This window comes from Embiotoca jacksoni, unplaced genomic scaffold (genome assembly GCF_022577435.1).
Source record: "Embiotoca jacksoni isolate LCO1_2020_lvr unplaced genomic scaffold, fEmbJac1.0.p SCAF_21, whole genome shotgun sequence".
In the NCBI taxonomy this organism is placed as follows: domain Eukaryota; kingdom Metazoa; phylum Chordata; class Actinopteri; family Embiotocidae; genus Embiotoca; species Embiotoca jacksoni.
The window spans coordinates 1,911,553-1,936,682 of record NW_027185352.1 but is presented as its reverse complement, the minus strand read 5'-3'; the positions used below and the strand labels follow the sequence as shown (position 1 = coordinate 1,936,682).

General features: G+C 42.6%; 1 protein-coding gene across 1 annotated transcript in view; it reads left to right on the top strand.

Annotated features, from left to right (window-relative positions):
* Positions 1-25,130, top strand: part of large1 (LARGE xylosyl- and glucuronyltransferase 1) — a 107,892-nt gene that overhangs the window by 68,311 nt on the left and 14,451 nt on the right. Inside the window, exons 7-10 of the mRNA XM_069156379.1 lie at positions 14,061-14,165; positions 17,103-17,215; positions 22,223-22,348; positions 24,321-24,476. Coding sequence (XP_069012480.1) covers positions 14,061-14,165; positions 17,103-17,215; positions 22,223-22,348; positions 24,321-24,476 — 500 coding nt within the window. The remainder of the gene's footprint in view (positions 1-14,060; positions 14,166-17,102; positions 17,216-22,222; positions 22,349-24,320; positions 24,477-25,130) is intronic.

Here is a 25,130-nt window from a genome sequence, read left to right as displayed (position 1 = left end):
CGATTTCTGCTTGCTCAGCATGTTTGTCCAATCTGGTGTAATCATTGTCAGAATGGACCCCATTTTTCTCCGCTGGTTTGGTCACATTGTCGTTTAATTGCTACGTCTATTTCATGGATTGTCTGTTCTGCTGGCCTGCAGGCCTTTTCTCTCCGTCGCTCCTGAGTTCTCTGTGACCCCGGTAGCTCTCAGGAAGGTGAAACATTGAATGTGCACCACTTTCCCTCACTCACGGCTGATTGTATGTTCTTGTTGGTGAGCTCCGGGGCCACTCAGAGATGGTGACGTTCACCATTCATCCACTCATTGTCAGAAATCACTGGGGGCTGCCTGGAATTTATTAGAATTAACCCTCCACATCTAATCAGCAGGTATTCTGGGGTTTGGTGTGGCGCCCCGGGGGAAATCTGAGCTCCACTCAAGAGCTCATATTTCATTTTAACCTCATTCCCATACAGCGTGCCCTCCAGGGAGTTCAATCCACGACCCTCGCCACTTTGACAAATCTGAGGCCTGCAGAGGTCTGCCCCACGGGGAAGAGGGCGGGCCGGTGGAGGTCGGGTGTTTAATGTAGCGGTGGTGAGAAGATCGAACCGTGTGTTGTAATGCATTTAAAACTCATTCATTCTTAAACATCGCCAAGGAGTTGAGAACACTTATCTTCACCAGATGTTTTTCTACAAAACCATTTATGAACTTGTAGGAGGTACTTTCATGAGTATTGGAAGTGTTCACTTTCTTTTAAAGGGGAAAAATGTAATTTCTCACACAGTACCCCTTTATAAAACGTTACTGGCACGGCCAATATGTTAGTTTGCTTTTTGTTGATATGTAATTAAGAGCAGTTAGAATAACTGCAGTCTATGTGACAAGCTAAATTAGTTCTTCATCTATCTCTCTAACACACTGAGGCAAATCAGCTCTGACCTTGTTTGGAGAGCTCAAAATATATCAACACATATCATACTAAACCTTCAAAACTGCATCATTACATGGTTTTTCTGTGGCTACTTACTTATTATCATCTTGCTAAAAAAGGACATAAACAAGCTGTAGTGTAACCTATAGGCTTCGCTGATCAACATGTTTTTGTCAACCCTCTACTGGGGAATACAATCTAACATTAGTCATCCAGCTACTGAAAAAAATAAAACAAACAACAAATGGAAGAGCAAGAATATGGAAATACTTCCAAATTGCCAAAACTCTGAGACGGTGTTACACTTAAGTCTGTCCCCCATCAGATTGTGACCTGCCCTAATATTGTCACTGTAGGTCCGGGGGACCGATTTCAGTGTAACACCAAACTGAGGGCAGACAGCCTGGACTCTACAGTGACTCACTATCGCCCCCTGATGCACAAAATGGTATTACAAGATGAGATTTCATTTGTACTAATTCTACCTAACAGTTTTTAGAAGCCACCATTGTATCATGAGTTGTTACATATTACACTGTATTATATGTAGTGTGTATATTGTGAATATATATATATGAATGGAATGTAAACATAACAAAGGAAGTTAATTCTTTCACTTAGGCCACTGAGTAATAGTCAGCCGGAGTCTGTGATTCTAATCTAACACATTTATTGTAAAATTGAACAAATATCTCCTCACGGTCCGCTAACTATTTGATCTGTGCATAAACAAAAATCTCTTATTCATTCCACGGCCCTGAATAACTCTGTACAACACCGTCTCCAGACATGTTGGGATGCAGTGTAAAATGTAAATAAAAACACAATGGGATCATTTGTAAATGATGTAAACCCACATCCAATCAAAAGTAGGTCAAAGACAACAAATCACATGTTGAAACTGAGAGATTTTATCGCTTTTTGGAATTCTTGTGCTCATTTTGAATTTGATGTCAGCAACACTTTTCTGAGAAATACGCAATAGCTGAGAAATATCCAGAGAAGAAGAAGAATTGAATAGGAAGTGCTGTGATGAGTGAAGACGAAGAGCCACGTTCACTTTCCAACAGTGGAGGGAAGGATGGAAAGTTGTTCTGTTTCTGCTTGACAAGTGGGAAACTAAATCAGTACAGCGAGGTTTCATAGAACAAACAGCTTGATATGGTTTAGTTCCATTTCCTGCTGTTTGTAATCGTGAATCCCATCTGGTTGGCAGGAAGCAGGAACCCGCAGCACATCTGGGAGTCAGGTCGTCTTAAATGTCTTCCCCGTTGACGTTCAGCAGGACATGCTGCTGTTGTCTGTAGTGGTGGGACAGTTGTGAGTGTTGCTGGTGTGTCGGTTCGGGGGAACTGTCCGGTCTTGTCTCATGTTCTGCATCACCACAGCAACTTTAGCATGTTAGTTACGATACTGGCTGTGTTTTTGGCTCTACATCCTGCTATATGAAGGATGGAGGTTTTATAGCCACCAGAAGTAAAAATGTTTTCCAGCACAGTGGGATCATGCGGATCGATGCGTGATTCTGAACGTAAGCTCGGTACCATTACCCTCCTTGTTAGCCGAGCTACGATCCGACGGTCCTCTACAGTCTCTATAGTTTTGTGGAAACATTCTCAACGACTCCCGCTAGTTTTTGTGCGCTTGTGTTTTAGCTGCTGTGTTTGGCTGCTCGCATGTCGTTGGTTTATCGGCGTTTCATATCATATTGTTTGTTTTGCTTCAGGTATGAGAAAGAGACGTCCACTTCCAGACGGCGTGAGGCTGGACGGTGTCGCTCAGGTATTCGTGTCACTGCCTTGGTATTGCGTGAGCATGAATTTGGGGGGCGGAGCTTCTGAAGGAGCGCTGAAGGCAGTTTGGAGGACTTCACCTCATTTCTGCCGTTTGCATCGCAATGGGTCAAAACGTCAGGAGTCGGTCGAACCTGAACACACATGCTGTACAGACGTTAGATTCAGTGTGATTTACACATTTTGAAGATTGTAGTTGATTTTATTACAGAAAAACTCCACTTATTATTATAAGTCTTATAAGCGCCTGAGAATCATCACTTTTGAACATCCACAGCAAACAGGAACTGCTAGTTTTGCCAGTTTGTGCCAATGGTGCCTTTTTTTTTTTTCAAAATAATTTGTGACATTTCTACACCATACCTTCATTCATTCATATTCAGCTGTTTATCCCACGCACTCAGAAACATATTACTTCCAAACCAAATCTTCTTCCTGCTAAAGTTTTCCTTCTAAAGTGAACCTGCCATCCTCCTCTGCATCCCATCCCACTGCATCTTTCATCTCTCCTCAAGAATTTTGTCTTCGGTGTGTTTGTAGTGTCACTATAGTGAAATGTACCAACTAGGCTTTGGGTCTGAAGAGCCGTGCACAAGAACACCTCAATATGTAGTTCTATATAAGGGCAAAGAAGTTCTCATTAACTTTCTCCAGTCAAAGTCCCAACTTGAGGTCAGCTGGGATATCTGTAGGATCTCCATGACAACGGATCAAACTCCATGATGTATGTAGAAGCTGCGCGACTCCTGCAGGACGGAGTAAGAGGCTGCACACAAAAAAAATCACTCCTCACAATCAGCTGCTTGTCACTTTCACTGTTGACAGGAACAAAAAATAAACAGAAAAATGATCCTCATGTGGCAGCAGATTTATTTTCTTGCTCTGCCTAAATAAATTCTATGAATATGAAACACCGAGTGCTGCTGAGAGGTCTGAGTGCACAGAAGACTTTATTTCAAGAGGAAGAAAGTGTTCGACTCACAAATGACTCATTGGCTTCACCATGCGTACGCACATCTGCATCTGCCTTTGTGTTCTGTCGCTCTCTCTACATCCTGACAGCGTAGTACAACCACATGTTGTATTCCTGGAAGCTTGTACTGGACACTTCAGTTCATCAGTACATTGTTCTTTTAACTGTGTTGTATTTCTAGTATTTACTCATAACGTATGTGTTGGGGGAGGAGCCAGCGGTGGATCTGACCGATCTGATTGGAAACCTGACGAATCTACGTCCCGCCCACCGATAGCTGTAACCTGACTGCACCACAGGCCTGTCAATCAAACAGACACGCCCCCAAAAACAGGTGTTCTTGAATCTTCTTTTCTAATGAATGAGGGATTATTTTCAGATGGACCTCCAGAAAACTAATAAGAAGGAGTGACTTTAGCTAACAACACCGAGATAACTGATGGACACATTTTATTCACTTTGGATTTGATGAGAGAAGTTGAATGGGAGTCTATGGAGCCGGAGGCTTTTTGGAGACGACCTCTAGTGGCACTCGCTGGTATTGTAGCTGAAGACACTTCTGGATCAGAACCATTTTACAGACCTGAAGCTACAAACACTTTTATATCCAGTCTTTGGTCTCATTCTGCTCTCAGAGATGTATGGTTGACTTTATCTAATGTGACACACTAATGCAGACATTGAACTAACAAGTGCATGTTAACACTTTCAACATATATGCATGCACACGTGTCATAAAAGGAGCTTTCTTTCCCAGAAACCGGTGTCACGGTTTCCTTCTATAAGCCCTGTTCTACATATCTGTCACTGAAAGAACTTTTTCCTTCCATTCACCCTCTACACTGTTCATCAGTGCTGCATAAATCATGGACCAGCGCTGCTACTACACCTGCTGTCTCTGTGAAGCTGCTGTGACCTCTTTTCAGCCTCCGCAGCATCAGATGAGCTTTTTACCTCCAAAGCAACACGCAGACATGAAACACTTAAAGATGTGCACAGTGGATTAGTAGTGCAGTGGAAGTGGGGCAGATTTACATGTCCCCTAAGACAGAGTCAGTCATGCAGTGTTGGGTGGTCTTAATGAGATCCTGGTTCTGAAGACACAACAGACAGACTAAACAGACATGTGCATTAAGGAGGTTTAAATAGTCGCAGGCATATAGATACGGGTTAAAAGCTGAGTACCAAAACAATATGACCAGTCACAGATGAAGCGACGGCACATGTCACGGTCTGGGAAACATTAGACGGCAGAACAATCTCACACTGACATCACAGCACATTTGTCATCTCACTAGTTGCACTTTCAAAGAAATGTCAGAGTCTTCTCAGAGCTGCAGCGAGGTGTAAAATCTGCTCCAACACTGGAGGTGCAGCAGCGCCACCACTAGGTTCAGAACATCATGTACACAGTCACAGTGGGAGGAAAATGTAATCCTTATCTCAAACTGCATCAGCATGTTGTGGATGATTGTAAACAGTCTTGGTGTAACATGAAGTTCAGTCCTTCCTTCCTGTCGTGGAGCTGCTTCTCATCACTTCCTGTAGAGAAACTGTCCGACTCTCTGCGGCTCCAATCTTCTGGTGTGATCACAGTTAAATGTCAGCCTTTAGGAGCTGATGACACTCTGACAAAAGCCATCAGAGACTCTTTTTTTTTTTTTTTTTTTTTTTTTAAAGGATTCTCACAGCTTTACTTTCACTGTTTTTTCTTCTGTTATCTACCATTTACCACCAGTTTGTGTGCTGATATGAGCGCCGGTGAGAGGAGAGTTAAAGGCAGGCGGAGGGAAACAGAACCCTATCAGTGTACAGCGACTCGGCCTGATATGATTTTGATTGACATAAGCAATAATTGCCCATCGCTGGTGTGATGAAGTCTCTCCACAAAGCTGCTGAGCTGGAACGAGTGGCGTTCACTGACACCGGGACTGTAACCCGTCGAGCATCCTGCAGCCTGCAGACAGGAGCTTCTTCATGAGTCTTTCCCTGCTTACAAAACGGATGCGAGAGCAGTCATAGTTAAGAGTCCCTGCACAGGTTTCACTACCCGACTCCACATAAATTCTTGCCTACGAAGAAATCATATCTGCGGCAACTGCATCATACATTGTATAATGTTTATAACCAGTGCTCTCTTCAACGGCCCACACTTTCAAAACTTCAGCAAACTCCTGCAGTAATCTCATCGCGGTCACCATCCAACTTTTTAAGATAGAAAGTTTGTGAAAGTTGGGGAGGAATGATGAACGTGGAGAGATGAGAAAACAAAATGTCCAAACTGTGATTGAAAGTAGACCCTCAGATCAAAGCAAGGGCCAACAGCCTGATTCATTCTGGTCTACTTTTATGTTGGGATCTGATGAAATTGATGAATTACCCGTTAACATTTCCATTTCCTGAAACGCAATTTCACAAGAGAACTTCATGTGTCTTTTCCGGCAGACTTGGAAAGGGTCCAAATTTCACATTTTGTCTGAAGTTAGTCTCACAGTTCTTGAACATTTGCATTGGAGAACCTTCCTCTTCTGGTGGGAGACAAAGAAAAGATATGTACAAGAAAACCAATTAGCTTTTCTTGAGCCCTGACCTGCACCTTCCACTGGGTTGGTTTGTTCCGTCCTCTGCACGGCTTCATTCCCCACCAGCTGCACTTTTTCACCATTTTTGTGTTTTTGGGTAAATGTTGTTAAATGGCTTGTTTTCATCTGTTTTGTGTTTATTGTTGTTATTTTCTACTTTGTGCTGTAGCATACAAAGTGAAAACTGTTTTTAGTTATTAAAAACATCCATCTTGGTAATTAGTTTGTAACTATTTCACATACAGCAGCAGAACACATACATGAACTGTGGGAAAATTGTCCCAAGAAATATTGAAATGTGATTTTAAGATTGCTGTGGAAACCTACGGGCACAATCCTGCCCCACAGAATCTGATCCTGTTCTGGTTTTGGACTACAAGAGCTTTACTTTAGTCCAGTCATGACGTTGGACTGAAGGTGTCTCCGTGTGTCGGATTCATAATCCTGTTCAATTTGGACGTTCATTCTTTTAACTTCAGACAGTTTTGTCTTTATAAATGTCCATTTTCACAGTGTGATGTCATCAACATTCGTCTTCTTTTAGAAACGGCTGAATAATCAGAGTAGTGATATCTTTCTTGGTTCTAGTCCTGACGGCTGCTCCACTGGAACAGAGAGCAGTAAGTACCTTCCTTCTTCTCTCTGCTCAGACATGGTAGATCACCCATGAACCCACCGCTGGGCTGCTGAGGGACAATGGAGGTCAGAGCCACTCTGGACTGTTGACAGCAGAAAGACGGAGGCAGCTTTAAGTAGCAGCTGTGTGGAGCTGTAGCAGGGAAACGTCTCAGTGTTCTTCTGAGATACAAACCTGGACAGAAACACTACATTTGACCATTTAGTTTTCTTCTCCTGGTCACCACCGACTCCTTCAGTGTGCAAACACATGAGCAGCAGAGGCAGGAGAGTGCAGCGATGAAGGATGTGGGAAACAGTGGTGCAGGTGATTGATGATGGGAGTCTTTGCAGGTGAGCGTTCACTCTGTAATTAGTGTCAGCAGGGCCTTAAGAGTCCCTGCAGCTGCTTCCCCAACGAAATGTAATCCTTCAATTTGTGGATATTAACAAGTAATTATCCATCCATTAGATTTTACCCAGATGTAAAACCAAAATCGTCGGATGACTGTGACATTTCTGGATGTTCTTCCTGAAACATTTTTAACAAACAACAGAGATGATGGTTTCATATAAAACCAACTCCAGACGGCTCCTGCAGTTAGTATGCAAAACAGAATCCATCCTACTGACACACGTGGGTCACCATGACAACAGTCTGCACTACATCATGACATCACGCCTCCCCTCCACCTCCCACCATCTGTAATCAGCAGAACTAATGGCAGAGGAGCTTTGGCAGTGTAACCTACAACTACCTGCCCTTGAATTAGGAACACTTAAGTGTATTACAGTTTTCTGAGTGCATGAGCCTTCATCTCGCTCTTATTCAGCAGTTCAAACTTCATGTGATACAAATGCTTTTTAGCTGATCACTCTGCGTTCAAGGACACGGAGACGGAGAGTCCTCTCATTGTCTTGTTTTACTTGTTGACGCGGTGCCAGATGCTTCTGAGGGGTCTGAGTTCGTTTCGAGGGCTAAAAGTGTGAAACCACTGCAAAATGTCCCCCAGTAGGACGTAACGACTCCCAACAATTCCTCATGTATCCGTGCAGTGGATGTGAGTCTGGTAAACCCGGGGCAGGTGCTCCGCTTTCCTCCCATTACAACATACATGTTTTAACTACTACTCCTGACCAAGGCAACACAGCTGGAGTTAGTCCCCAGACCCTGCTGTGTGTGTGTGTGTGTGTGTGTGTGTGTGTGTGTGTGTGTGTGTGTGTGTGTGTGTGTGTGTGTGTGTGTGTGTGTGTGTGTGTGTGTGTGTGTCTGTGCGTGCATTGGAAAGGTCTAAATGCTGGAGATCAATTTCCCCATGTGGATGATATAAATGATATTTTTGAAATGTCCTTGTTCTTCAGTACCACTGCTGCCCTTGTTGTCATCTTGTGTGTTTGGTCGACTCATCGGATGCAGACACCAGTCCACCCACTCAGAGGATAAAGGAGCAGCAGAGACTTTTTGAACCTCACAATAATGTTTGACTAATTGTGATTTTTGATTTTATTTAACACTGCACTAGATGTACATAAAATATCCATTCAGTGCTGTTCACCTTCAGAACTCACTCCCATCACATCCAACCTGCATGTTGTCCCGTATGTCCGTGTCAGTACATATGGATCGACATACTGTAGTACAGCTACCGCAGAGCTTTTTATTCTTCTGGTAGAATCACATTATTTTGGGAAAAGTCCTGCCCTCGTTCACAGCTGCAGGTTTCACAAATTTATTTTTCTATAAAGTATGAAATGAGACACTTGACACAACATAACCATTAGAATTACCCACTGTTGCCCACAGCTTTACATGTTTGTTGTGAAGACGTGCAGCGATCAGTATTCAGCTTTAGACTTCATAAACAATTTGCAAAGTGACTTTTGTCACCTTCAGGCCAGAAAAGCTGGAGACCTCATCATATTCTCCTTCCTCCAGTTGCTCCGTGTGCTTCATGTATGAGTTTGGTAACTTGGGTATTATAGAAAACAGCAAACTGTAACATTCACCCACTTACAATACAGCAGTAATTACAAATAACATCCATATGCAGTGATTCAGTTGTGAAGAGTAGACAATACTTAATTAGCATTCAGCGGTAGAGTTCAGTGCTACTGCAGGAGGTGGTGTGTCTTTATAATACTGCATTGTGTAAAAGGAACTAATTACTGGCATTGTGGCAGAAAAGATTGTCATCACAGGTGTTGTGCTGCTGGAGCGGTGCTACACCTCCTTTTCTCTCTGAGTGAGGAAGTAACAGGTTCACAGGTCTCTGCATCCAGTTAAATCCATTCACACTTTCTAAGCGCCTGAAAATTCAAACATCTCCGACGTGTGTTTATACAAAAAAGCCAATAGAAACAATGAATAAGTCAAATTCATATTGATGGTTGTATTAATGGATTCACAGCATCCAGTCGAAGCCTCATTTTGATCCGCTGCCGTTTCCCCCATTAAATGACCGCATCACATGTTCCTGTATCTGTTTCAATTTAAAGGCCCTCTGACATTTCAGTGGACAGAAAGGCTTTTAATGTGAAACGTTTGAAAGAATGTGTTGTGACTTAAATCAGACAATGAAATTTAGTAATTCAGAGCCACTGTTTAAAATAGGAAGATTATATTATTGACTTTATTAAATTCAAGTGATTAAAATGTTAAAACATTAAAATCATTTAAGAAGTTCAGAGACTGTTCCTGACACTCGTTTGTGAGCTCCGGTCCGCTGCAGCTACGATTTCACCGCGGACATGAGCAGAGGGCGCACATCAACTTATGTGTCAAACTTAGTAAATCAGCAAAGGAGAATGTTGATATGCTTCAGAAAGCTTGTGGCAATGAAGCAATTAGCCGGGCGAGATGTTTCCAGTGACATTCGTGTTTCAGGAAGGCCAGAACGTCACTGTCCAAAACCGGAAGACTAAAGGCACATCAAGTCAAAAGAGCAACCAGGTGTTGTTGTTTTTTACAGTCATGGTGTTGAACTCTGTGAATTTCGTGTCCCAGAGTCAGACTGTCAACGCCGAGTTCTGCCGGGACGTTCTGAGGCTGAAACATTCAGTGAAAACCAGCTGAACTGTGGTGTGACACATCACACAAACACACAATCGTAGCTCTCTACGTCGCCCTGCTCCGTTCACATCACGCTGCTTCTCACTGTCCACGAGCAACAGGAGCAGTCTCCCAATTTTAGATTGAACCTCCTACATTATTGACTACGTAAACTTGTCTCCTCAGAAGAGACGCAACCTCAGACACGAACCGCAAGTTAACTGTGCATGTGTCCATGTGCGCTTCATCACAGGTACTCCAAGAAATAACACCACATGCCCGATTGTCATTAAATACAGTCTGAGGTCCCAAAAATGAATTATAACCCAGAGATAGCACGTGCTGTCTGAATGTTGTTTTCCTCCTCAGGAGATGAATGTTTTCATAAAACAAGAGTAAGAGTTCAGCTTGGAGCTGCATGATGCTGTCATATTTTATTGGCCTAAATAGGATCCAGATTATGAAAATGAGACACTCTCACTTGAAGGATAGATTCGAGATAGTCGCCACAGGTATACCAAGTCTACTTTATTTATAAATCCCTCTTCTAATCTTTTTAAAAACAACAATACAAAGTTATTTACATTGGAACATTTCCATAAAACCATCCAGCACAATAAACATGAAATAAACTTGGTGATATATTTGTACTCATGATGTAATTAACAAAAAACAATGTTAATTGCAATGTATTGGATTCATACGTTATACAACCATGCATAAAATAAACATTTACATGACACACTCTGTCAGTTTGTAATTGTTTGTTAGTGATTGTAGATACTTTATTTGAAAAGCAGAGTTTTGTGGTATTATCGTATCACCACAAAGCGACCGCCCACTCCGGCTGCTCCATTTCAAGGACACGTGCACGACATAGTTGTTACATAAGCGCTGCAGGTGGTCTGTGTTGTAGTTTGTCCTGTGAATCTCCTGATGTGTTATTAATTCATGCTCCTGTGTGGGTTTGTTGGGAGGCTGAAGTGAAGCGTGGATGTTGGCCGTGCTGACCTTGGCGTTCATCTTTCCTCGTATCAGCACCGCTGACTCAGCAGTAAAAAACTCCCACTGATCTCCTGGTACCTCTCCACAGCTAATTTCAGAGCGGCTCACTCCTCCCTCAGCTGCTGCATGCTGGGGAATAGATTGTGGACGGCCTGAGGTTTGCTGCGTGAGGACTTTGCTTGGTGGGATGTGCATACATACTAATATGTCTGACATTTTAATACATTGGAGCCACACTGTAATCCCTAAATAGCCAGTATTGGTTTTAAGCCTTCAGGGCTTCGCAGGCCAGATAGCCAGTTGGTAAATTACAAGATCGATAGCTCCTGAGCAGAGTAATGTGCATTAATCTGTTTTGAAGATGATTAAATCTGATGCAGTGTCTAACAGCTTTGTTGGACTGCAGAGAACCCTGTTTTGACGGGATATTTTCTGAAGTAGGGACTGTCTGATGAAACAAAGTAGAGCCCGATTGATTTATTTCCTTTTTTCTTGCCCGTCGTGGCTCTCTGACTCGGAAACCCAATATCGGACTTTTTGAGGAAGCGGGTGCTTAAAGCTTCGCGGTCAGTTGCACATCAGTTTTTCTCATTTTGAATGTTGGGATTTAGTCAAAGAGTTTTGTGAGAAAGGTAGACCTGTCAAGAGAGGATGGGGGTCTGTAGAAAGGCTTCAAACTCCACTCATCAATAAAAAGTTGAAATAAAATAGAATGAAACATCAATCCAGGTTATAAATCCAGGATAGAATAAAATGAAAAGAGACTTGTAAAATAAGTCTGCAGAGACGGGCGGTGCTGCTCCTGTTTCTGGTGTCAGACAACAACTGATGAGTCAATCATTGCTCAAATATCAAATCCTTGATAAAAGTCAATTACCCAGTGCTGCTTGAAGGTGTTATCAGAATCCACAATGACTCCTATAAACATGCGAAGGAAAAATATTGCATCTATGTAATGATAAAAAAAAAAGATGTTTCACTCTTTTCCCCCATTAAAGTTGTGTTTTTCTGTCCTGGTGTTTATTTGTTTCAGAAAACTGTTAGTCTGCTACATGAGCTCCAACTCTGACCTGCTGGTCAGATCACAGCTTTCCTGTCAAACTGGGATTATTTCAGGTGATCTCTAGTAATCTGGATAAACTGGTTTCAACCTGTCTGAACGTCTCGCTGCTCTTCTTTATCGACCATCTGACTTTATTGAGGTGAACTTTGATACTTTTATAGCACAGACTGAATCAGACAGTCACATTTTCTTCACATTTCATTCTCCTCTTGTAAATACTTTTTTTTTCATCGTATATTACGTTTTATTTTCATGCTGGCAGTTGGCATGCATTACATGTGTTTACAAATACACGTTTATATCTGTGGTCCTCCTCATGCACACTATGGACCACTGTGGGACTGGACATATAAGGGGAGGATGCATATCTGGTAATGGACTAAGTCAGTAAGTTGAAAAAACGGTGTGCTGTTTCATGGACTTCCAACATGACTATAATTAATCACTCACAAAGTTTATTGCTATAAGAAGTGATTAACTTTTAGAAACGATAACTCGTGATGAATCCAAGCTGAAGTCCTTCCTGTGAAGTCTCGTGAAAGCAGCAGTGTTTTGGTTCGGAGCTCTAATTGTCACCTTGATGTGATGTGTGTTCTGTGTTCTGCAGCCTTTGTAAAGGGGCTTCCTGCTCTCTGCTGCCTGCTCCAATAAGCTCTCATTAATCTTCCTTACAGCCTTCATTAAAGCTGCCATCGCTACACCCATGCCCTTCTCTCCAGGCTCCTATCTCCTCCCTAATGCCTATCTCCTCGACCTTTATCTCTGCCCAGCTTGCCTTCCATAATCTCACGCCCTGAAGCCCCCGTACCTCCCCTTCCTCTCATCCCTTCATCCTCCTCATCTCTCCTCTTTATTTCATCCCGCCTCCTTTCCTGTCCTCTTTATACCTTTTGTCTCGTGGCTCAGAAACTTTAAATTCCGATGAGCCGAGTGCTGAATTGAATTTCCTTGTCCTCTTCGAGCAGCGGCGTGCCGTTTGTGAGGTGGCAGTTAAAGTTCTCTGGTGCTTGGTCGTTGACTCAGACATAAAAGCCCACTTTATGAAGGGATTATGTTTCTGCTGGCTCTGTGTTGAACCTGTTGACCCTGAAGTGTCTCCCACTGATCCCCTTCTGTCTGCATACACTCCAACTGTAGGGAAGCAAGAACAGACAGTTATACACACACCAGATAGAACCAGCGGCAGCAAATGGTTTCTTTTATATTATGCTGTCCAAATATTTGAGTGATCAGATGTACTGACCTTTATTCATCTTAACTGTAGACAGAAGACTTTATTCCGTTTTTTTAATATGACATTTCCGTCCATGTTCTCTGATCTGTTTTAGTTTTAATCCGCTTTTTGCTGTTGAAGTATGTCCTCTTAATATTTTGATAAATTCAATATAATGCACATTTTCCAGAGCACTGACTCCATTAGTCTACAGTATTGAGTCATATTCACCACCCTGAGTTTGTCTGGAAAAGAATTAGGGGAAGGAAAGAGCAGTCTTGGGTGATGTGCAGTAATGATATTTCAGTGTAAAAATAATAACTATACTCCTTTATTATTTATAAACACACAGCATTAGAAAATGAATGTAACAGCATTGATACACTGGAGACCAAAAGTCTGAGACCACTGCTGAAGATTCTTTTGTTTTGCATTGCACACATTTTTTTATTCTGAATGGTAATCTGTAGTCGGAATCACAATCTGTGAGGAAATGTATTTACATGTTCAGAATATCTTGTTGTTTTTGCTCCTTTATTGACAGCAGCACTGTTCTGTTAAACGTGCTGCTGTAGGTTTCTGTCAAACCTAAAAACCCATGTTCTCCCAGCATGACACCTGGTCACATGAAGTGTGAAGACTTTTGTCATAAATTCTCTCTCAAAGATCTGCAATACTGAAAGAAAGCTGCCTGTTTTTACTCAGAGATGCATCAGAAACAGAAACAGGTGAAGACATCCGCCGCCCCGTCGGATGGAGTTAGATCCATGACAGTTGTAGAGGAAGGAAATGTTTCTTAGAGACAGACTGGATATTAATCGGTCATGTTGTTGTGTTTGTGTGTTCAGGTCAGCAGGTTCTGGGTCTGGTGGAGAACCAGAGTGACTGGTACCTGGGGAACCTGTGGAAGAACCATCGGCCCTGGCCGGCTCTGGGAAGAGGCTTCAACACCGGTGAGTGCACGATAACGTGTTGTTAGCACATTTAGCACGTTAGCAGGCGGCTGTATTCTACACTAATCTTCGGTCTGTGAGGGTTTAGAATGAAAACAGATACACATTTATTATGGAAATGAATTTGATGAGGCGGCTGACAGGCTGAGCAGAGAAGTCACATCTCTGGCTGCAGGAAGGAGATTAAAATGTGGCGCAGCATGAGTTTACTCATTGAACAAGAGTCATCAAAATCACACAGTCTGCAGCTTTAAAAACACTGCTGGCATGCTAACAGACACAACGGTGGCCCTGAAGGTCAAACACAAGCACATTTCAGAAAACACAAAAAGCATTTCGCAAAATGCTAATCAATTTTACAAAACACAAGAATATTTCAGAAAACACAAAACAGTTCCGAAAAAACAAACAAACTTTAAAGAAAACACACACAATTTAAGAAAAACCAAAAACATTTCAGAAAACACAAACAAATGTACAAAAAACTAAATCATTTCACAAAAAATAAATTTAACACAAAAAATAAATTTAACAAAACACAAAAACATTTTACAAAAAGCAACATCATCAACTTATCGGAGACTTAAATACTTGAAGACTTCACTTGACTTGAGATTTGAAGACAAACAGCTCAGGAGACTTTATGTTGCAGAAATACAAAAAAAAAGCTTTACTGAACGTAGTTTTGTATTTTGGACAAAACTTACATTAAGAAATAATAACATAACCGTGATGCAATATCTCCACAACCTCATGCGCATTTTCATTTGCAGCCACTGGCAGCAGAATAAAACGGAGCTGAGAGAAATGAGCCTTTCATTCTAAAATGAATCCACATAAAGGAGCTCTGTATCCACCGTATCGCCCGGTTTCCTCCCTGCAGCACACACAAATTATTTATTTATATGATAGTTCCTGCTTTTAGTTATCTAAAGAGCTCCTTTTCAGTTTAGTTAAATATTTCAGATTTTTTATTTTACGTCTTTTAATGATGTTGTTTCTTCTTGTTTTACTAATTATTAGAAACAGGCTGTTTTATACAAGACGTCAGACAAAGCAGCCACATTAAGCTCCCGCAGCTTCATGATCAATGGGTTTAAACGCTTAAAGACTTTTGTAACTATTAAAACTGAAGCTTGGCCTTGTTAGTTAAAGTGAATTCAGGACCATACGTGGTCTTCACTTAACTAATTACAGTCTGTGCGTCAGGGCGTTGGACTCTGCTCCATCGTGACAGCCTGTGTTCTCCATTTAAATTTAAACTCAGGTCTGATGTCACTTTAATCCTCCTACAACTTTGAAAACATGGCGTCACTGGTGAGCGTTCAGCGCTGCACTCATCCACATTTCGCTGTGAAATACACATCCACTGGAGGAATTCAAAAAATATATACATAAGCTACCAAACTGTTCCTGTGGCAGGAGCCGGGCCACAAACTTCTGCTTTGTGACAGGATGTGGTTTAAAAACAGCCGTTCTATGAAGAGAACAGAAACTGGCAGTGGTTTTACAAATCAGTTGGGTTGTCAGATCATCTGCAGCACAATATGTTAAATTATTAGTTGATAATTGATACTGAGCCACTTTTTATTATCATTATCACTGCAGCACTCACACAGCCATTTTATATAATAGATTATATATACAGGAAGTACTATTAGAGGTTGTTGGGTTTTTTTTTATAAGAGACTGTGTTTTGTACTTGGTGCACTTTTTTATTTCATTCAGCTATTTATTCAGTATTGGTAGATTTTGAATAAAGTATGAAGTAATAAAATATATACATATCTATATATCTAGCAATGAAGTATTACATTTAAAAAAATCTTCTCTGTGAGTGTAACTGGGTGTCCAAGGTCATTTCTACCATCTATAATAGGAACACATCCGATTGTCCCCTTTGTTCTTCTGAGAGCTTCGGTGTGCTGCAGTGAGGCAGTTTCCATCCTTTCAACAAAGGCGTGCATTTTAACAAGCATTGATGAAACATGCAGGCATCCACCGGGCTTGTTGTGTGGAAATACATTTTCAGACAGGTGTGGGCTATAATTTCAGCTCGTGGAGGAATTGATTGGATCCATTACACCCGTATTATTTTTCTCTGCCTACATATTATTTTCTCCTCCATCAGATCCAGCAGGTTGTTTCCTCCGGAGGGCGTCCGGCTCTCTGTGAGCTGTTTGGAGCGGGAGGATAATCTTTCTATTGACTTTCACCCAAAACAAACAGCAGCTCTGTGAATCCCACAGCAGACATTTCAGTGTGAAAGTCACCTGAAGATGTCGGCGCTGCGAAGCCTCGGTGTTCGGCTCTTAAACGTCCTGTCAGTGTGACTGAGTAGCAACGTCTCACAAACACAACGCCGTGTGTTGCTTTTACACAGAACAGCGATTGAAAAGAAAGCCTCCAGTTCAGCTGCGGTTGGTCGGCTCTGTGGCGGTGGCCGTGGCAACAGATGGAGCACAGCGGGGTGGGAGGGAGATGGTTTGTTTGCTCTGATCTGAAAAATACTTCACCACGGCTCTCCCTCTGAAAACTGGCTGCTTGATTTTATATGTAGCAGCCAAGAAGATTTCTTTTATCAGCCGGGGAACCGAGGAGGAGTTTCTGTGTTGTTTGTTGGGGAAGAAAGAACAAAGAAGTTCTTAGCATGATTTGTGCTTTCCAGGAGGATTTTAATGTGTTTTCTGTCAGTCTTGAAACTCTCAGTCTCCAGTTTTATCTGAGGAAACACAAAGCTGTGATTCAGAGCCTCATGATGGAACTTTATCACCTTTAGCAGGCAGCTAGATCCTAATCTGTCTGTCTCTAAAGCCGCCATATCTCTGTCTGTACATGTGTGTGTGTGTGTCTGTGTTGTGTATGTGTGTGTGTGTGTGTGTGTGTGTGTGTGTGTGTGTGTGTGTGTGTGTGTGTGTGTGTGTGTTTGCTTTGCAGGGGTCATTCTGCTCCTCCTGGATCGACTACGGAAGCTCAGATGGGAGCAGATGTGGAGGTTGACTGCAGAAAGGGAACTAATGAGCATGCTGTCCACTTCCCTGGCAGACCAGGTAACACACACACACACACACACACACGCACACACACACACACAGACACACACACACACGCACACACACACACAGACACGGCCTCACGCTTCACACCTTCAAATGTGATACCTCTTTGCAACATGATCATTTCACCTGCGCAACACCAAAACCATCTGTACTGCTTGTTTCTTACCGTCTGGAGACCATCTCTCCGCTCCGTTACGTGTTCATATGTAGTCTCTTTCCTCAGAGAACCAAAGTTACAACGTAAACACCCGATCATGTTTCAGACTCTGTTAAATGCTTTTTGTTTTCAGTCTCTATAATTTTGCTGTTAAACAAAGCTACAGTAAAGCCTCTAGGATTAATCTCATACCACATACCATTCGAATATGCCTGAAGTCAGACGTGTTTCTGTGCTCATTGCACGCACTATTTCCACATGTGCTGTGGTGCTTCCTAACACCTGGAAGTGATGTCAGAGTTCCCTGATAAGATCAGAAGGAAAGATCATTAAAGGTTCAATGTTGATTGGAGGTCTGCAATGTGACCACAAAATCCTTCTCCAACTCCAATCGACCTCCACGTTATTACTTTAAAACTTACAGAACAGACAGACTACATCCATGGACATCTACAATACCGTGTAAATGTTTCAGGCACTTGACGTGTTTAGATTCTGATCCATTGAGGAGTCCATGATTCATTCTTCAGCAAGACAAAAAGCCCAAACATCCAGCAGAGTTATAAAGAGTCCTGCAGAACATAGTGAGTCCGCTCAGAGATCTGAATGCAGCATCATGGAGTCCGTGTGGATCACATGAAGGGACAGAAGACACCGAGACAGGCTGAATAGAAGAATGTGGACAGTTGTCCACGACGCTGAGCAGCTGACCTGCCAGCTGCTCTACAGACTGTGTGCAGGTGAACTGCTGCTGTTTTATAGTCTGACACCAAATATTGATCCGATTCGGGTTTTCACAACACTTGGTATGAAGCTTATAAAAAAAAACTATTGATGGAATCATTATTTTGACAAAAACTTTTGCACAGTGCCATCCATAAAGCCAAAAAAATCATCTCATCCCAAAATACACATTTATGTGCTGTTAGGCATGAACTGATGATGCGGTCGATGTATGTTAGCCTGCTGCGAACCAGAACCCGGTTCCACTGCGTGATTATATGGGTCTGGTCACCCTCCAGAGGGAATCGTTTGCAGTTGTTCCATCCTACTTGGCGACACTCTGCCATCGCTGCAACCACCAACCAACAAAGCGTTGGACACATATTTTTGAAATTGTTTTAATGAACGCCAGCAGCTTGACGAGCTGCTGAGAGTTTATTCTGCACTGAACGCTCAGAGATTTTTTTTTTTTCCATTCAGCGAGAGTTGAAAAATATTAGCACTGCAGTCGTCACTGTCACCGGCCGTCCAAACGCGATGAACCAACGATACTGCTCGCTGACTGGTCCGGCCCTCGGAGTGGCTGAGCCAACGCTAATACGAGCCCAGTTTCCAGACGGTGACCACAGCGAAGAAAACTGAAGCTGGGAGCCGCAGTCGCTGCAGCCAGGCCGGATATATGTCGCACTCAAACAATGAAGTTTAGCTGGCAGCCGGTCTCAGGGGCAGTTGTTGAGGTGGTGGATGGGAAACATGGCTGAGCATCCGCAATGAACAGCAGACATCCTGGTTCAGGACAAACACAGAAGAAATATTCAGCTTGAAATGGAGCTGCAGGCCTCTCCAGAGCGTCAGCCTCGGGTTGCTCTGATCGTGCTGCTCTTATGCTGTTTTGCTGTTCTGCATCGTAAAAGCTAAAAGAGCTTTGATCGTTCACCGAAGCCTTCACCTCCGTGTTCCCCGTGTGAACAGGCCGGTTCTCCGCTCTGACATCTCTCTCAGCCCAGCCGAGCGCACGTGTGTGCTGAAGGTCATAAATAAGTGTTATCTTCCCCTGCGCGCTGTTCTTATCGAGCGCTGGGAGGCCAGACACAGAGACCTTGGTGAAGGGTCTCTTCTTTATCTCGCAGCTATTTACAGCTCATCGAGATGAGAAGTACATTTATGAGATTTTAATTAAACCTTCATTAAGTAAAGTCCCACAAGGTATGCAGTTTGGAAAATGAACGGGCTTTGGAAATCATTCCGGCGTTCCATCTGCCTTCTGCTGCCCGAGCGCCTCCGAAGGACCGTCAGCCCTCTTTATGGCGGCATTCATTACGTGGATATCGACTTTTTATGTCTCCCATCAGGAATCTGGAGTCTGTCACTGACGCTCTTGTCTTGTGAACCTGCAAAGATATCAAAGTCAGAAAAAGTCTCTCAGATCTAACAAAAGTAAGTTTCCTCAAAGTTGTCAGCGTTACTAGTGTAATTACACACATAAATATACATAAATTAGTTCTAAAAGCCAGAACATGTGGAGATGTAGCAAACACTGAGAAGACATGGAGGAGTCAGGACTGTTAAACTCATCCTGCACCTGAACTATTCTTCCCTCCACGGCTTCTGGTGATAATAAAATGATTCGTCTATCTGAAGGTATTATAAAAACCTTTTAAAGCTCACAGTGAATAAGTATTTTTTCAAACACAGAGCAATGTTTTTTTTTCCAATTATAAGTTCTCAGAGTTTTCAAAGACTTCAAATCTCTCAGGCTCCTTTTTTATTGTGTCTAAAGAGATTATTCATAAGTGTGTTTAATGTCAAAGTAACAATCATAATGCTTCAATGAAGACCTGAACAAGACGATGTGGAATATTCACTCACCAAGAACTCGATTAGAAGCTCATGTTTGTTCATCCAAATACTCTGAGATAGATTGAGTGGTCAGAGGGGAACGGTCCAACCAATCATCAACCAGCAGTGATGTCATCAACCAGCAGTGATGTCATTGTTGGTTCAGATTCTGTCTGTCACCATCTTGCTAGTTTGGAGTAGGAAGTGACCATATTTGGACGAGCTGGGGGAGGAGCCAGCGATGGATCTGACCGATCTGATCGGAAACCTGACGATACTACGTCCCGCCCACCGATAGCTGTAACCTGACTGCACCACAGACCTGTCAATCAAACAGACACGCCCCCAAAAACAGGTCTTCTTGAATCTTCTTTTCTAATGAATGAGGGATTATTTTCAGATGGACCTCCAGAAAACTAATAAGAAGGAGTGACTTTAGCTAACAACACCGAGATAACTGATGGACACATTTTATTCACTTTGGATTTGATGAGAGAAGTTGAATGGGAGTCTATGGAGCCGGAGGCTTTTTGGAGCCGACCTCTAGTGGCACTCGCTGGTATTGCAGCTGAAGACACTTCTGGATCGGAACCATTTTACAGACCTGAAGCTACGAACTCTTTTATATCCAATCTGTGGGTCAGACTGGTTGGAGCTGAGGTAAAGTCTACTGTAACTCAGATAACTGTCCAACGTTGGACTTTAACAGTCGAAGACCACGTCGGTTCAACTCCTGTCAGTCAGGAACAGACATCAGAGGCTGCAGTGGACACAGACTCACTGAAAGACGATGGTTAAAGACTGATCTGATGAGTCTTTCCGCAGACTGCAGATGGAAGGTCAGAATCAACAGCAGGAAACATGGACCCAACCTGCCTCGTGTCAACAGGCCAGTCTGCTGCTGTCAGTGTAATAGTCCCCAATCCATCACGATTTGAATACCACAGCTGGTCTGAGTGTCGTTGCATCGCTTATGGCCACCGTTTACCGTCTTCCACTGGATGCTACCAGCAGGATGATGCACAATGTCACAAAGGAGGAGTCATCTCAGACTGTTTCATGATCATGAGAGGGAGTTCGATGGACTTCTGTCAACAGTAGAACAGGAATTTGGCAGCATGAATGTGCTTTTGATGAATCTGCAAACATTAGGTGATGAAATCATGTCAGCAGCAGAATCTCGAAGGAATATCTCCAACATTGAGTGGAATGATGTTACCAGGACCTGAGGCTGTTTGAGAGCGAAGGGAGGGCCGACCCAGTGTTAACATGCTGTTCCTAATAAAGTGCTCTGTGGGAGTAAATGGTCAGGCAGTAAGGAATAAGATGATTATAACAATATTAAAGCTACTTAAAGAGAAATTACAGGGAAAACTGTGTTCCTCAAAAATATTAAAATGTCATCACATTGAAAATGCATCTCATCAGTGGATAATTAGCATTCCCATCATCAGTCTGACCCTCAGCCTCCTCCTGCACATCCCATCATCCACCAAACTAAAAGGCTCAATGTTCCACACCGTCGTCTGGAGTTTGCAAAAAAGTGACACCCCATTTGCTGACAAAACACATCACATACATTAAAGTAATTATCTAAAAAATGATAAAGTAATTAAGTAAAGAAGACAAACTACATGTAATTTGATTGTATTATTTCTGACACGTTGATTTATTGTAGCTGTTTCTTGTTAGAAGAGAGGAAGTGAAAAAATAAGAGTTTAAGTAACATCTTACATCATAAAAAAACATAATTAGAAAGTCAACCAGGACCAGAAATAGTCAAGGAGAAATAAAAACCTACATTTAAAAAAAAAAAAACCTGTTCACCCAGAGCTTAAAGTCTTCCTGGCATCGATTAAACCTCTAAAAACGATTTTTTTTTTTTTGTTTTTTTTTTTTTGTTTTTTTTTGTCCCTCAAAGTTACATGTTTTAACAAAATAACAAAAAAAATACATCTTGACATGGCTCAGATGTCCCACCTGCAGCTCGGTGATACGAAGTGTCCCTCCCTGGGTCGACAGGATTGGTTCCTTTAAGTGTGTGATGTATGAAACCCGCCTGTCTGATGATACAGTTCTACAGCAGAAACACTGAGCCTTCGATTGGACTGCTGCTTTCACTCATGATACTAAAACCGCTCTGTGGTAGCAGGGTCAGATCAGTCCGGGTGGTGCTGCTGGCCTGCAGATGATGTAACATGATGACACATGATATATGTGTGTGTGTGTGTGTGTGTGTGTGTGTGTGTGTGTGTGTGTGTGTGTGTGTGTGTCTGCAGGACATCTTCAACGCTGTGATCAAACAGAACCCGTTCCTGGTCCACCAGCTGCCCTGCTTCTGGAACGTCCAGCTGTCCGACCACACGCGCTCCGAGAAGTGCTACAAAGACGTGTCGGACCTCAAGGTGAGCCGGATGTCCCGGCTGTGCACACAGTCCGTCACTGCAGACACACAACAGCTGACCTGCATTAACCTCAGAGCGTCACTTACCGACCAACATGAGCTTCTACTTTTACACCGATTAAAACCATTGTGTGGATTGTGATAACTTTGAGAAGGCTCATGTATTTTACAGACTTTGTCAGATGTAACAGTGATTAGACTCCCTGACAGTCCCATTTAGTTTGGCCTTTTTACACCTCAACGCTCCAGAGAGTTATTAATGTTCAGTAATGCCTGGATCTGTTTTTTAATGGCTTTGTCAGTGTCATAGTTCATATCAGACCTGTAAGCTTTTAAAATGCACTGGTGTAATGATATGATCAGATAAGTGCGTATGGATGGATGATTGTTCCTAAAGCTGAGAGCAAAAACACAAAGACATAGATGTAATGCAGAAAAACATAAAACCATGAATCACCCCGAGGAACAAAAACATAACATACAGCAGTAGATTACATCAGCTGCTGGAAACTGATTAGAAGAGCAGATAAGAAGCCGTCGGTGAGTGACCCTTAAGCAATGCAATTTTCTTTCTTTTATTTTGTTTTGCTGCATTAAAATAACTGTTTCCGACTATACGTTTTGAATCCAGGGTGTGATTACTGCAGAAAATAAAGGATATAATCAAATAAATCATAATATATCAAATCAAAAGCTTGGTCTGAATGTTGGCTCTTAGTGTTCATCAGCCGTGTGATTGCTCTTCTAAAAAGAGCCAAACCTTTTTGACTTCAACCACTTACGTTACAAAGGGACTCTTAAACACAAAGACATGATTTACGTAACTGAAGAAAGTTTACATCAGTGCGTTTCTACTCAAACAAACTGCTGTTGAAGCATAAAATGCATCTCTGAGGCTGTAATGAGTGAAACTGAAGCAGTGACAGATGTTTGTGGCGGCAGCTGAAAAACTAACAACTGTCAGTGTAAACAGTGAAAGGAGCTGAAGTGGCAGTCGAGGTGTAAGTGGAGATGAATGGAAATCTAAATGTGTTGGCTTGTAAGGGTGTAACTAGAAGTAGGGAAGTAGATGAAGTTTAAACCTGAGGAGTTTGATTAACTCAGTTCATAGAGTTTCATACAAATATGGTACAAAATATTTTAAAGAGTTTTAAAAAGTTAAAAAGTGACATTGCAGCACACCATTCATTAAGAGACATTTTGAAGTTTAAACGTGCACAATATGTGGAAGAAACACAAAAGTTTGTCTGGATAAATCATAGTGGTGGTGAGGATAAACGTGTGTATTGCTAAAGCAAGCACTTCTTGCTGAAAGTGGCTGTAGGACACTTTATAATTCATTCCCAGGCCTGCTGTGGATGGAAGTTTAATTACTCACAGAGATTCTGAGGTGATGAATGTGCTCGTGGCCAGAAAGGTTGTTCAGTGTTTCCTTCAGAAGGGTTAGTAGAGGCAAAGGGAAAAGGACTCAAACCGCAGGAGCAGGTACTTGATGAGAGGTGGTTCACAAAGTTTAGAGACCGCTCATGTTGCATGTGAAGGTAAAGAGAAGCTGTAGCCCTTCTATCCCCATAATATGGGGTACCATCAGCACCTGAGTTACACGTTTTTGGTCCTGGTGCATCTGCGGTTTCTCCGTGGACATGAGCGGAGGGCGCACTTTAAATCATGAGTCCAACTAAGGAGATCAGCAACAGAGACCCTTGAAATGATTCAGAAAGTCTACGGCGATGGAGCAATGAGCAGGACGAGGTGTTCAGAGTGACGGACGACTGACTCACACAGTCTAGACACTGTTCACGTGAACACAAGCAGTCTCCGAACGTTTTGATCCTCCCTCGTATGATTTAAGGGAGCGTGACTGGTTCACTGCGTCTAACATGATCTGAACGCAGCGTCATTAGTTCCCCGATCAGCCTTTAACCCCCCCCCCCCTCTCTAACCCCGCCCCTCTCTGTGGTTCTCCTGAACAGGTGATCCACTGGAACTCTCCCAAGAAGCTGCGAGTGAAGAACAAGCACGTAGAGTTCTTCAGGAATCTGTATCTCACCTTTCTGGAGTACGACGGCAACCTGCTGCGACGAGAGCTGTTCGGCTGTCCCAGCGAGGCCGACCACAACAGTGAGAACGTAGGTGGAGCTGCTGCTGGGTTTCTGCTCGTAGTGTTCGTTTGGTGTGAAGGATGCTGAGGGTGGTACTAAACTCGCGTTTTAATGCCTGTAACATTCACTTTCAAGCTGTTGGCTCGCTCTCACATTTAGTTTGAACATGTCAGCACAGTGAGACCTTCGTGTGTTTGTTTTTTGTGGTTTCTGATTAAAAAAAAATAGAAATCTGTTGTGTTGCATTATGACACTGAGCCACTAACACAGGGACCTATGCTTCAGAAGTGTACCGTGTCAAAGTAAAGATGAAGGTTTATATGATGAATGAATTAAGACCTCAGCTGTGTGAAGTGTTGAATTGTTTTCATCTGTGTTACTTATTAACACGCCAGCGTCAGTCTTCTGGTTCCCCTCAGTCAGTCTCAGTGGGAGGACCATGTTGACTGAGCTGTGGACCCTGCTTGTCCATCACTGTCTGTCTGTAAGGAATGGGAATCTTAATGCAATGCAGGCACCGGGTGTAGTCTCAGCATTTCAACTAGGGGGCGCTATAGCATGAAATAACAGGAGAAAATGGCCAAGGTTGCTCCAGGTGAACATGTCTGTGTTCACGCTTGTTTAGGAAACTACTTGGGATGGAATTCATCTGATCTGAGACTCAGGGAATGTCAAGAAAAC